General features: G+C 35.2%; 1 protein-coding gene across 4 annotated transcripts in view; it reads right to left on the minus strand.

Moving 5' to 3' along the window:
* The window catches only part of KLHL5 (kelch like family member 5), a 71,318-nt gene that overhangs the window by 9,898 nt on the left and 46,580 nt on the right, over positions 1-14,840 (minus strand). For 3 of the 4 annotated variants that reach the window (XM_019636008.1, XM_019636010.1, XM_019636007.1), the window contains 3 exons: positions 10,827-11,013; positions 6,426-6,650; positions 2,699-2,861 (listed from right to left, as the gene is read on the minus strand). In XM_019636008.1, coding sequence (XP_019491553.1) covers positions 2,699-2,861; positions 6,426-6,650; positions 10,827-11,013 — 575 coding nt within the window. The remainder of the gene's footprint in view (positions 1-2,698; positions 2,862-6,425; positions 6,651-10,826; positions 11,014-14,840) is intronic. The other variant, XM_019636009.1, reaches the window with a different exon arrangement.

Raw genomic sequence — 14,840 nt, forward strand, 5'->3', positions numbered from 1 at the left:
AGTTCTTAACCATCGCGCCACTCGGCCGGCCCTCTACATTGATTTTTATAATAAGCAAATACCATAAACTCAAACTTATAATACATTTAAAATAAACTTATAATAAAATTGAACCTCTATTTGCCTTAAGTGTTGAGGTTTTTATAAGATGTCATTTGAAAGAGAGATTCTACTGACAGAAATATTTGTCAGCTAGTGGCTTAAGTGTAGCCTGAGCAATTGGAAGTCTAAATAAAGTTTCTTTCTGTCAAACATCGTAGAAATAAAATTTTAACACTTTAAAATTTTTAAGACACAGAATGTAACTCAATAAGACATTGAAATCATTCTTCCCTAAAGAGACAACTATATTTTGCAGCAAGAAGCATTGTAAAGTAAGTTAAAATAACACAAAATTAATCCAGGCTTTTCATTTCATAGATTAGAAACATTGAGGCACAGAGAAATGATTTGTTCTAAATCACAAAGGAGTGGTAGAGAGAAGATGCATAATTAATTTTTTTCAATCAACTGCATATTTTTTTTTTTACTAACAACATAGCTTCTATTTTTTTTTCCAGATTCTGGATACGTACCTAAAAATGGAAACCAACAAAATAGTTTAAAACATTGCTACATTGTTAAAGCAAGCTCAGAAATTGCTGGCTGATGAATTAACACATACTCTTCCTGGGGTGATTAAGGCACCACTGCATCTAAGTGGTAGCAAGATATTCTTCAATAAGGTTGCACACTTCACATTACGTGCCAGGTACTGTGCTAGATGTAAGGAACAAACAGTCTGCCAGGTCACGCAAGACCATGATCTACTATAGGCAATGGACTAGAAAATAACTACAATAAGAGAGTGGCACATGCTGCAATACAATTATACCCAAATTATGCACAGTAAAAATGCTAAGGCTGGAATGGACAATGGGCAGAGGGGGAATGAGGAGGAGGGAGTGGGATTTGGAGAAGGTTTTCTGGAGGTGGTTTTTGAACAAGTTTCAAGGATGCTGAGGTTGCCAGGTAGGAAAGTGGGGGAAACAACATTCTAAGAGAGATGGCGTGGATTAACAGATAATAAGAGTGTGAGGCGAAATGTATTTTTCACAAATAGGTTAGTTCTGCTGGAATGTAATATGCACTAGTAGAGGAGAGAGGAGTCTAGAGATGTGGACAGAGGCAAGATCATAAAGGAGGCTTGGTCAGATAAGCTGCTGAGAGGTTTTAAGCAGAAAAGTGACGTGGTCCTATTTGTATTTTAGGCAGAACACTAGGTAAATCTCTAAAATGAAAGATGAAACAGAGCGAGTTAAGGTTAAGGGCAAAGTGACCAGTTTGGGAGATATCCCAAAAGACCAGTTACAATCACAGTGTAGATATATTATACTTTCAAAATCAAATATCTTAATATTTAGTAAATAAGACATCCTTAGCTTCTGATATGATTCTTAGGTTGTCTCAGAACTCGATAAATTGTACTTTAGGTGGGTTAAAGACTGAAATGTTTATTTCTAATAAGAGAGCAAGAAAAGGTAAGAAAATAAGATATTTTTATGATTACAAGTCCAGGCTACTGTAGGTCTGGAAATCAGATTTTAAAGAAGGCAGTTATTCTTTTGTCCTTTTTTAGAAGTAAATATTTCTAGCCAGAAATAAGGGCTAAGAAATATACCACTGAACAAGAATTAGTACAATGAACTAATCCCAAAAGTTTAAACCAAAGGGTCAAAACTGAGGAGATACTGTTTAGTTTTCTTTCTTTTTTCTCACTTACTAGATTCTTCAGAGGCTGACTCCTTTGCCAAAGAATTAGGAAAGATATGTATTGATGAATTTTGAAGTTATTTCTTTAGCTAAAACAAATGAGGGTAGGCGTATAGAGAACAGATACATTTAAAAAATGAATTTCTATTTCTCTTATCACTTATAATAGTGCTAAAAAATAAAAAGTTGGATACAACTAATAAGTCCTGAAAAAACAAGACCTTAGGTCATAAAATATTACCAATAGTTTCTCATTTTTCTTTTAATAATAACACAATTTTATAAATAATTTTAAGTCTGTATTTTAATCTTGATTCCTTTCTCTTTCTGGAAACGATTTTAAGCCTTTTAAGTAAATAAAGAGATGCAACAAACAACTTTAATAACCACATAGGACTTCCTTTTATGCAAGAAAGGCCTGAAAAAGATACATATTTAGTTTCTGAGTTACTAAGAGCTTTGTCGATAGCTCTGTCCAATTTTATTTACTCTATTTAGAGCAGACATCAGGCAAGTGAGCACCTCTTTCTAAATTCATTCTCGTTTTCAGCAGTTTATTGAGGTAAGGAAGAAGTAAAAGTAAAGATAAATCAGTAAAAGACATGGAGGGAATTATTTAGGGAAACATTGAGAGACTATACTATTTTTAAAAGACCATATACTTTTAAAGCTATATAATGCACCAGATTTTTACTATATTGAACATTTCTTCACTGAAAATAACTAGAAATGTATAATATCTGCAGGTTAGAATGAAAGTCTAAGTTACTGTCCAGCTATTTATATTTAGAACTATTATAGAAAGAAACGATTTTAAAAGTTTGTTTATATCAAAGTATTTCTCTTTTGTGATTTATATATGTATAAATAAATAAAAGTTAGAAACGATTCCGCTTCGCAAATTTACTTTGTTGTGTTTTATATGGAGCTTTAAATATTTTCTTACTTTCCACTCAGTACTGCCACACCTACTGTGCTCCTGGGGGTGGACATAGTGGCAACAAAATTCCACTGGCGGGCCTGAGGGTCCCACCTTTCCACTGTATTCAGGTAGCTCCAGCCATCATGCCCTCCGACTGCATACATGGGACCTTCCAATACAGCCACACCTACAAGGAGACAGGAAAGAAGTAATGACTTAAAAATCACATTTTACTTGAAATATAAATACAATGAACCTTAAACATGCAACTATAATGAAGCAAAAAATTATGACATAGATATCTGGCTTCCTCGTGGCTCATCTTGGTAGACAGGTTGGTGAGTGAAGGAATGAGACAGCACTGTAGCTCTGGTCTTAAAAGTTTGAGAGACAGTACTTTGTGGTCTAAGAGTGGAAAACTAAAAACTACACAAGATGTACGTATTGCCATACTTAAAACATTTTTCAACAATATGGATTTAAGATACATTTGAAAAAGCGTTTTTATTCTTTTCCCCCTATTAATTCAAATTCATGAGGTTTTACTGTAGTTAGATTTGATACCACAATCTATTGATGTGATTCATCACCAGGGAACAGAGCCAGACTTATTTCTTCATTTATTCAACAAATACCTATTAAGTTTCTACTGAATGCCTGGTACTTAACAGATCATAATACATAAGGGCTCTGCCCTCATGGACCTGATATTTCAGTCAACAAACAGAAAGAAAATATAGTTCAGGTATTGGTAAGGGCTAACAAGGAAAATAAACTGACTAAAAGGGTAGAAAGGGTCCGGGGAGACCTCTCAGATAAAGTGACATTTGAACAAAAATGTGAATGAAGTTAGGAAACCAGATACGGAGATACCTGTGGGAAGAGAAGATGAGGTAAAGGGAACAGATGTCCAAAGACCCCGAGGCATGCTTAGTGTGTCTGCGGTACAGCAAGAGGCCAGCTCCGCTGGCAGGGTGATGAGGGGGATGAGTAGGAGACGAAGGAGAGTGTGGCGTCAGATCATGCAGAGTGTGGGGCTCTTATCGGGACTTTACGTTTTATCCTACATGAGACGGAGAGCCAGTAGAGGGTTTTAAGAAGAGGTATGACATGATCATAGTCAGGTAAGACATAAATATGAAACACTTGAGGGCCAAAATACAAATTTTGTGATACAAATATATTTTAATTTGAGAAATTATGGCCAGATGAGGTATACATATTCATTATTCATATATGACCCAAGCAAACATATCATTCCACTCATTTGTGCCCTACCAGTATTGGCTACTGTAGACACACACACACACACACTTGGATATATAGTATATATCACTGGAGCAATTGATACATGTGAGTGTGGGGTGGGTGTGAGTGTGGGCGTGTGTGTAAGTAATCAAAGGGCTGGAAGAAAAAGTAATGGATCCATCTAGTCCAACCCCTTACACAATATAAATTTTAGCAGGAGAACTACTTTTTCAAATGAAGTCTTCATATAATTCCTACATATAAAGAGATAAAAGAAGTCTTTCTCACACAAAGATTTATAAGTTCAAGTTTAAAACATTATTTATTATAAGATGAGTAAGAAGAAGGCTGTTTTGAATGACACAGAAATTTGAAATGAAGCTTAATGAAGACACTTGGGCCGTATGATTATTCTTTGAACTTGATGCTGTTCAGTAGTCTTTGGTAAGGTATCTAGAGCTAATGATAGCATTCCATGCACAGTCTAATCCACACAAAACATAGCTGGATCATGGGCATTCTCATTCTGTGTACCAAATCAATAAGAATTTACCTTAAGTTAGAATTAAGTTTCTTTTCCTTATGGTAGGGGAAAGTTTGCTGTTGAATCACAGTATTGACCCTGAATTTTATGGTCAACCCATATTTTAAGTCTCATTCATGCTGTTTTTAGGATATATCTTCCCATTCTGTGCCCATGTAATAGATTATTTTATGGACTCAAGAGTAATGTTTTATAGTGTTCTTTGTTAAATTTCACCTAGTTAATTTTAAGCTCCTCTCTCTGCACCTTAACCCTAAACCTCTGGTTTTCCTTCCTTACCAAACCTGAAACAAGATCACCTTTCTCTGAAACCTAATTGGAACTAATAGAATTCCTTGTCTCTTTGATCTTTGACTGTTCTTACTACCAAAACCAATCTTCATGCCTAGATCATTTTCGCTGGCTGTTTGGGGTAGCCACTGCTCTGGTGTTCACTGTTAATAAATTGAGTATAGTTACAAAGCTATGCTATCTAAACTCAACTATGCCTTCACTGTTACTCAACCATTTTTCAATTTATCTTTTATGAAGGCCTATCATAATTTTTTATTGCAACTGTTTTTAAAACCTTTTCCAAACTGTGATAAACTGACAATATGGCTACAAATTCTCCCTACTCCTAAATGCGCTGATTTGCAATGCGACTCTGCAGCTCCTCCCATTAAGAGGAGGAGTCCATTTCCCTACTCTGAATCTGGGCTCGCCCATGTGACTTGCTTGTGTCAGTGGGATGTTAGCAAACATGATGCAAGTAGAAGCTTGGAAGTGTTTGTGCCCAGGGCTTGCCTTCTCCTGCTGCTTTGGAAACCCTGACTGCCACCATGTGAAGAAGCCTGGGCGAGCCTGCTGATGGATGAGAGGCTTTGGCCCAGGTGTCCGTATTGCCCAGGCCAACAACCTGCCTCCCACTATACATGTGAGTGAGGCCATCCTACATCAACCAGCCAACCTGCCAACCTACCACAGGATCATGAGAAAACCCAGCAGAAATCATCCAAGAGAGCCCAGACCAGAACAGCCTAACCAACAGATCCATGAGTTAAAAAAATGGTTATTGGTTTAAGCCTCTAAGTTTCAGAGTACAGTAAAACCTTGGATTGCGAGTAACGTGGTTTGCAAGTGTTCTGCAAGACGAGTGAACATTTTTAATACATTTTAATGTGGTAAACGAGCACTGTCTTGTATTATGAGTAGTTCTGGAACGAATTATGTTCGCAAACCAAGGTATTACTGTACTTTGTTATGCAGCAAAAGCTGGGTGATGCAAATATCTATCAAGCCCCATCTAATTTTAATTTCCACCGCCTCTCTCACCAAACAATGCTTTCTACTTTACCTATTCTTTCTCCTATGAGAAAAGAGAGATCATCTGATACAAGATCCCTAAGTTCTCTTCTATCGTCTCAGAGTGAGCCATCAGTTTTGAGGGGAAAGATAAGTGTCTTCCACATTTTTGCATATCTACAGAGCAAAAAGCACGGCACATAGTACATGCTAATCAATGTCTGCTCAGGGAATTACTGAATGCAAAAATGAAAAGTCTCTATCATTACATTCTCTGCGTCACCTCCAAATTTTTCTGGGTTTTACTCATTTCTGCTTAAAAACCATCGGATACAGATGAAAAACAGTAATGCTAAAGATTTTTAAATAAGCATTTCAATTAGGTTAGATAATACTAATTGTCAACACAGAACACACATGTGTAAAGGCAGCTTATCAGGCCATCATGCCACACTAAAATACAATTGTTTTCACTTGTGCTAGTTGTACACATACATTTATGTCTATGCTTGTTTCTTCTGCTGCTACTACCTCTCAGAGAGCATGGAAAGGAAAGCTTGGTGACTGCTGCTGACTCAGCAGCTGCCACACTGGTCTTCCTCTGCCTAGTACAGAATGTGAAAATGCTGTGGAAGCCTAATATATAATGTTATGAACAAGTCTAGCTATACTCACCAAGGCCGTGCCTATGTGTGGACATAGGAGGCATCACACTCCAAGTTTTTGTTTTGGGGTTGTAGCACTCTACAGTATTCAGAGTCTTCAGTCCATCTCTCCCTCCAACCACATACAGCTTGTCATCTAACACTGCAACACCGAACTGTAGCCTTCGCCCATTCATATTTGCTACAGGAGTCCACATATTGGTACGGAGATCATACTTTTCAATGCTTGTTGCTCCTTAATGGTAATATATAAAAGTTAAGTAAATAAAAAATTTGCCATGATTGAGCATTTTATGAAATTATACATACAAAGTATAATTTTATTAGCACTGACAATAATACTTGTATTATATTTTGGCGAATTCCTACACAATCTGGCCCCTGCTTATATCTCTGATATCGTCTGCTAACATTCTCCAGGGCATACAGGCTCCCGCATTAAAAGATCAAATGAAAAAGAATTATCTGTCAGAGAAGGCTGAGAAGCAATAGCACGGGTGTGAGGAAACCCAGGGAAGTTTAGTGTCATGGAAGCTGTAGGAAAAACAGTTTATAGCAGGTAGAACTACTAACGGTATCAAATGCTACTGAGAGGGTCAAGCAAGATGAAGCATTCCTAGATTTAGCTACATGGAAGTCAGTGGTGACTTTAAGGAGAGTCCCGTTTGAGTGGTTGAGACATAATTGGGAGGTGAAAAAATGGAGAATCATCAGGGAGCCCAGGAGATTCTTCTGAGAAGCTTGGCTACAAAAAAGGAGGAGAAAGAGAGGAATTTCTAGGTGGTTTGAAGGAGGTTTTGCCTTGTTTGGCTTTTAAAATTGGAAAAATGAGTTTTCTTAAATGCTAATGGGAAGGATCTAGATGTGAGGAAAGAAGCTGGAAATACAGGAGATGGAAGGATCTAACAAATAATGTTAGGTTCCTGAGAGGCAGGAAAGGGCAGTGTCAGGGCACAGGCGGAGGGGCTGGCTTTCACAGGAGGAGAGAGGAGATACACATTCTAGTGCAGCAAGGAAGAGAACAGCATAAGTGTGGATCATGGCTCTGGGAACTGAGGGTGGGGAGTTTAGGGAGTAACTGCCTGATGGTGTCTACATTTTTAAAAATCACTCAAGATTCAAAGAACTCTTGTTCTCTTTACATCATGGGATTAAGGGGAAAAAAAGCCCCACCCCTCTAAAAAAAAAATCCCAAACCCTAGTTATGAAGAAGAGTTCAATTCCTGTCTACTTAGCTTCTAATACAACATACAATCAGTACTATTCTTATAGAATTACAATCAGGACAAACATTTATTCTAAAATATTTGTTACAATTAGGTCATCAGACCACTAATACTACTGATAATCTCCCAAAATTTAGAAATAGTTTTGCCATATAATCGTATTTTCTCATTATTGTAGTTTTTATTATTTTTTATTCACCCTGCAAAAATTTTAAGTTATTCAAAATAAATACCAAGTCTTTTTCCATCTCTGTATCCTCATAGCACCATATGATAGATTCCCTTGTACATAGTAGCTGTTTAAAAATATTTTTGAATTTTGATAATCTTTATGATTTTTAGCTATACATTCAGATTTTACTCATACATTCAGATTATTTTGTCTAACAATATACTTGACTCATCACTCTAAATTTGATCTTAAAAACTTCTCCCTCAAATAAAAATGCAATGCCAATCATCTCTCCTCACTAGCGAATTTAAGGAATATTTTTTTTCACTTGAATTTTAAGTGATTTCTTTGACATCTAGTTCACTAAGCAGTATCACAGTCTTATGAATTGGTAACTAACATGTATTTTGCTAATATCAAACAATTCTTATAACATAAAATCTTAAAACATAGTGTGAAACATATATCTTAGAATACGTATATCAAAAATAACACAATCCTAATAACTACAAAATTCTGTGTAAAAACTTGAAACTCCCCTAATTTATACCAAAAGATTAACCTTTAAAAAAAGGTAGTTTCAAATATAATCTAACACTTTCTTAGCTGGTATTTAGAACATGTCCCAGCTTCTTTTTGGGCTCTATACTAAACAGATACATGAAGGGGTCAAGAACCCCATGATCAGACTACCATTCAACTAACACAAATTGCTCTTCATTATAAAGACACTGGGAATGAGATAAGGCTTGAAAATAGCTTGAATAGGATAAAAGGTACGAGTTTTGGATTATTAGAAAGACTCCGAAATAAAGTTGGTTAAGCCACAGGGCCAGATTAGAGTTCATATTTTTATATTCCTTAGAGACACCACATGGAAGAGAAACCTTTAGACATGATTAATGCACCAAGTGCTTTAGTCATACATGTAATTCAAGAGATGGCAGAGGGCAATCTTCATTCATTTGACAAATACTTATTGATGCTGTCTATGTGTAGGCACTGTTCCAGGCTCTGGGAATACATTAGCGAATAAAACAAAAGTCCTTGCTGTCCTGGAATTTATTTGGAGTGAAGAGGTAGACAAGCCATAAATAAATGTAACAGGTGCTATGAAGAAACATGAAGCGGAGTAAAGAGTTGTAGGTAAAAGATCAGAAAGTGATGGATAAGAGGTTGGATGGTCATAAAAATCCTCTCTGGTAAACTGAATTTGAGAGCAGATCTGAGTGAACACTTTCTGCTAGGCATTCCGATATCAAGGCACAGACCATCCTAGAGGGAGCAAACAGCCAACACAATATCCCTGAAGAAGGATAACATTTGGTGTGTTAGACAAACAAGGAGGCCAATGGGGCTGGAACAGAAGGAGGGAGGGGAGAAGTAGAACGAGCTGAGATTAGAGGAGTCAAAGTCAGAGCGGTGTGGTCAGAAGATTGCAGATTGTTAGTACTAGGAATTCAGAGGAAGCGGAGATCAACATATACTGAGAGGGGATACGCAGAAAGCTTCTAGCACAATACCTGGCAAGGGGTAGGCGGTAAGTATGGCGTTTGCCACTATTAGTGTTACTATTAATAATGATCGTTGCAAGAACGGTACAAAAAATTCCTCATAACCTTGACCCAGATTTCCGAAATGTTTACATGTTACCACATTTTCTTTCTATGTGTGTATGTATGTATGCATGCATGCATGCATGTACGCATATGTACTCATATGTATGTTTTTTCTGAACTATTGTAAGAGTAAGTTGCAGAAATGATGTCCCTATATCCCTATTACTTCAGTGTATCTTCTTCAAAACAATTCTCTTACAAAACTACAATACAATCATCAAAATCTGGAAATTAACATTTATACAATGCTGTTATCTAATCTACAGATGTTATTTGGATTTCATCATTTGTCCCTATTATGTCCTTTACAGCAAAAAAAATCCAAGATGATGCATTGTAATAGCTTTCATGTCTCTTTAGTCTCTTGTAATCTGAAACAGTTCCTAAATCTTTTCTGTATTTCTTGACATTTTGGAATACTACAGATGGACAAATTATTATTATTTTATTTTATTTTTAGCTGAGCCATCCTGCCACCTGTTGGCAGCTGTTGGCAGCTCAGCTCAGGCCGGGAATCAAACTGGCGACCCTGTTGCTCAGAGCTCACACTCTTGAGTGAACTCTTAACCAACTGAGCCACTTGGCTGGTGTGGACAAATTATTTTGTACTATGTCTCTCAACTTGGATTTGTCTTTTCCTCATGATTAAATTCAGGTTATATACTTTGCAGAAATACTGCAGATGTGAAGCTGAGTTCCTCTCTGCGCATCTTATAAAATGCACATGCTGCTGGTTAGTCTAATTATGGCTGATATGGCCTTTGATTATTTGGTTAAGGTGCTGTATGCCAGGTTTCTCAACTGTAAACATACTCTTTTACCCTTTGTCACTAATAAGCAAGTGGTTGGGAGATACTCGAGATTAAATACCCTGTTCTGAAAACTTTTAGCCACTAGTCTCAGTATCCATTGATGATTCTTGACTGAATTAGTTATTATCATGATAGTTGCCAAATGGTGATTTTTCTAACCCCATCTTTGCTTCTACATTTATTAGCTGACATTACTTTAAGGAGGAGCTTTCCCTCCTCCCTTATTTATTTGAATCAGTGTGGACTCATGAATACTTACTGATTTAATAGGTTATAATCTTTTACTATCATTATTTATTTGATGCTGAAATTATCCCAGATTTGGACAGTGGTAGCCCCTACAAACTGTGTTCTTTGACCTGTCTCCATCATTCTCTGAGCACTTCCTTACTTTCTGGTTCTACAAGATGTTCTAGGCTTATCTTGTACTTTTTCCACCCCAGTGCAAAAACCAGCCATTTCTCCAAAGAGCTCTTTGGCTCTATTTATTACTTAAATAAATTAAATTAAATTAAATTAAATTAATTAAAATAATTAAAGTTCTTTTTTTTCTGTTTCCCCCAAATAATAGATATTTAATACCTTTGGTTGAATCCATTCCTCCAACAGCAAATAATGTACCAACAGTTGACTTCCTAGGTTTTGTCCGAGGACTTTGTAACATGGGTCGTCTCTCTGGTAATAAATGATATTTCATTGCTTCCATAATGAGTTTCTGACATTCTATATCATCCCGAAAAAGGGCATTATTTTCCATGTCTGCCAGGAACTATAAAAAAAAGTGAGCATGTATACTGAACGACTAAGAAAATAGTAAGGGTAAAAGAATACACTATAGCATTCACAAAGGGAAATAATCTCATTTAAAAAAAAAGTCAGGACACCTATCTTTAAGTAAAATGTGCAAGATTTACAAGATTTACATTTTAAATTTCATTGAAAAACAAAAACTGTGACAGGTAAGTGGTATGTACTAAAATCTTAACCGTGGTTATCTCTGGGTATTGGGGAAACTAGTGCCTTTTTAATAATCTCTTTTACTACTTTTCTATATTTTCCAGATTTTCTAAAATAAATCATTTTACTTTCTTAATTATAAATATTTTACCTGAAAAATGATTACAAGTTGACGAACTAGACTGCATTTACCTGTCCTCTGTAAACAGTGCTCAAAGAACAATGGCAAAACAAAATCTACCAATTTCTTAAGAGGCAAAGAACTCTGGTGATTATTCTAAAATAATTAAAATTCCTTGCACTTCCCTGAATCCTACTTTTTTAGTTATGTAGTTTTATGTAAATGCATAAATATGGTTATACCTGTCCTTTAAAAAATGCATTTCTTTTCCCTTTGTACTTGTTTCTCTGTCTCCCTCCCTACTCCTTTATTGCTTTATTTTTTCCATTTAGGCTATTGATTCATGTGTAATTAATTTTTAAATAGAGTATGAGTTGAAGAATATTTTTACTTTCTTCTAGATGGATAGACAGTTCTGTATGAGCACTATTTATGAAATAATCTCCTTCACTTCTAACTGAATTGAACCTTGGTCATACATTACATTCTCATCAAATAGATCTCACGCTATATGAGATCTGTTTTTTGATTCTTTACTCTGTTCCATTGATCTTATTTGTGTATTCCTAGTCTAACACCATATTTTTATAGTGTCTTTATAGCATTTCTGATTATTTGATATGAATCTACCCTTACTGTTCATTTTCATAGTTTTCTTGACTGTTTTAAGTGTCTTTACTTTCCATATAAACTTAAGATAAATTTATCTAATTCCCTTTCACCATCGTGATCCTGTTGTAACAGGAACTGCATTGTTTATTTATTAATTTTAGGAGGACTTAATTTTTATGATATTAAGTCTTTTTGTTCAAGAAGCCTTTCCATTTGTTATATAGCTTTCTTCCTGTAGGTCTTATGCCTTTCTTTTATTAAATATATTCCTATTTTTTATTGCTTTTAGAAATTGATTTTTAAATTTCCATTGTGCATATGTTTTTAATGGAAGAGAGATAAATGCATTTATTATTGTATATTTGCATTATAACTTACTACTTTACCACATTCCCTTCCAAACTCTCACTATTAGGCATACAATCATAATCATCACCAAATAGGGAGAGTTGACATCTTTTCCTAATGTGTATGCCAGTTATTTCATTTTTATTTTATTATTATAATTGCTAAAACCTTCAAAGCAATGTTAAATAATTGCAGTGATATAGAGTATTCCTATTTCTGGTTTGAATTGATATGGTTTTAGTGTTTCACTATTTAGGCTACTAGTGGCTGTAGTATTTAGTAATCTATCTTTATTACATTTAGTTTGTGTTCTTCTCTACATATTTTACTTCAGAGTTTTAAAATTAAGGATGATTGCTACATTTTTTCCAAATACCTTTTATACATCTATTGATATGATTATATATGGCCTTTTCTCCTTTAAGTTATTGATATAATTAATAATTACTTTGACTGATTTCCTGATACTCAACCATTCTTGTATTCCTGGAAAAAGACCTTCCTGGTTATAATATATTATCCTTTTAATAATATTGCTTTTGATAATATGAGGTATATTTTGCACATAATATAATTCACCATTTCAAGTACACAATTCAATAGTTTTTAGTAAATTTACCAAGTTGTGCAACCATTACCATAAAATAGTTTTGGAACATTTTCATCACTTCAATTAGATCATGCCTGTTCACTGCTAATCTCTGCTCCCCTCTCCTGTCCCAAGCACCAATCTGTCTCTATATATTTACCTTTTTTAGATGTTTCATATACATACAACCATACACTATGTGGTCTCTCATGTTTTGCTTTTTATATTTAGCATGTTTTGAAGCTCATCCGTGTGCAGCATGTATCAGTACTTCATTTCTTTTTACTGTTCAATAATATTCCATTGTATGGATATACCACATTTTGTCTATCTGTTCACAAGTTGATGGGCACTTACTTAGGTTGTTTCCAATTTCTGGAAATTATGAATAAAGCTGCTAAGAACATTTGTGTGCAAGTCTTCGTGTAGATGTACAGTAATACCTTGGTTTGCGAGCATAATGTGTTCCAGAAACAAGCTACTCGTATTGCAAGACATCGCTAGTTTACCATGTTAAAATGTATTAGAAATGTTTGCTTGTCTTGCGGAACACTTGCAAACCACATTACTCTCAATCCAAGGTTTTACTGTATATGTTTTCATTTCTCTTGGGAGTATGGTAAATTTACGTTAACATTTTAAGAAACTGACAAACTGTTTTCCAAGGAGGCTGCACCTTTTTATATTCCCACCAGCAACACATGAGGATTCTTGTTTCTTCACATTCTCACCAACAACTGTTACTATCTCCTTTTATTTTAATCATTCAAGTAGTTGGGAAATACAATTTTACTTTGCATTCCCTTAATGACAAATAATGTTGAGAATATGTTCATATTTTGATAATGGAAGAGAAAGAAGAGTCTCTAACAGAAGTCATGTCACTGTAAAAAAGTTTGTGGCATTTGAAAACTGAGAACAGCATACTAAAGGCAAAAAAAAACAAATTAAGGCATGAGTCTCAGGACCTATGCTAGTGTTCTGCTATTATGTTCTGGAATTAATTATTCCATATTTTTTCCATGCACACAAAATAAAGTTACACTTACTACAGAAACCATTAATCCATTAATGAATATGCATTGAGTTGGCTAATTTAGATTAATCTTAATGTTTATATTACTTCTGTTATATACAATTATTTTAGTCCTTTCTAAATAAAAATAAATGTGAAAAAAATTGTAGAAAGTAAAGTCTTAATAGTTACTGCAATTTGAAGTAAAATATGTATCTTATGCTGTCTCTATAAATTATGAATAGCTGGATTAATTACATTAGAGAGATAAATGTAATAGAATAAAATATGAAGTCATTAATCCAAGTATCAGATTAATCAAATATCTGGATAACCAGATATCACCTGAAAAATCATTCAGAAGGCACTGAGAGGGAACTATAAAATATAGATTCTTGCATACCCTTCATGTTAGGTGAATACTAAATGCCTTACCTGCCATAAAAGAATGGAAAATTATTCAAATGAAAGCATTTATAAAGTAGGAGAAACATTTTCAATTTGTAAATTTTTATCTTTACTCACATACTTCTTCACCATGTGTGCCTATTTCTCTAAAACCATCCCCCACAAAATAAATAGTGAATAATTATGAACTCTCTAGGTTTCAGAAAATGTTTTGGTATCAAAAACTTATAAATTAAAAGAATGCTAAAGATAATACAAATCGCTTTATAATTCTGACTTTTAGTAGAAAACAACAGTGAGAACTGTGAACAGAATGGTGAAGAACAACATACTTGTAATACAGGCTAACCACTGGGACCATTAAGAATTTAGGTGCCGGGGGCCGGCCGAGTGGCACGATGGTTAAGAACTGGTTTGGGACACCAGAGGGCCCCGGTTCGGATCCCACATATGAGGGCCAGTGACACTGCCCTCTACAGCTAAGATGCTGAACGACAGCTCGACCTGGAGCTGGGCTGCCGTGAGTCGCCGGCGACGGCGTAGGCT

Source organism: Hipposideros armiger, unplaced genomic scaffold (genome assembly GCF_001890085.2).
Source record: "Hipposideros armiger isolate ML-2016 unplaced genomic scaffold, ASM189008v1 scaffold_26, whole genome shotgun sequence".
Taxonomy (NCBI): Eukaryota; Metazoa; Chordata; class Mammalia; order Chiroptera; family Hipposideridae; genus Hipposideros; species Hipposideros armiger.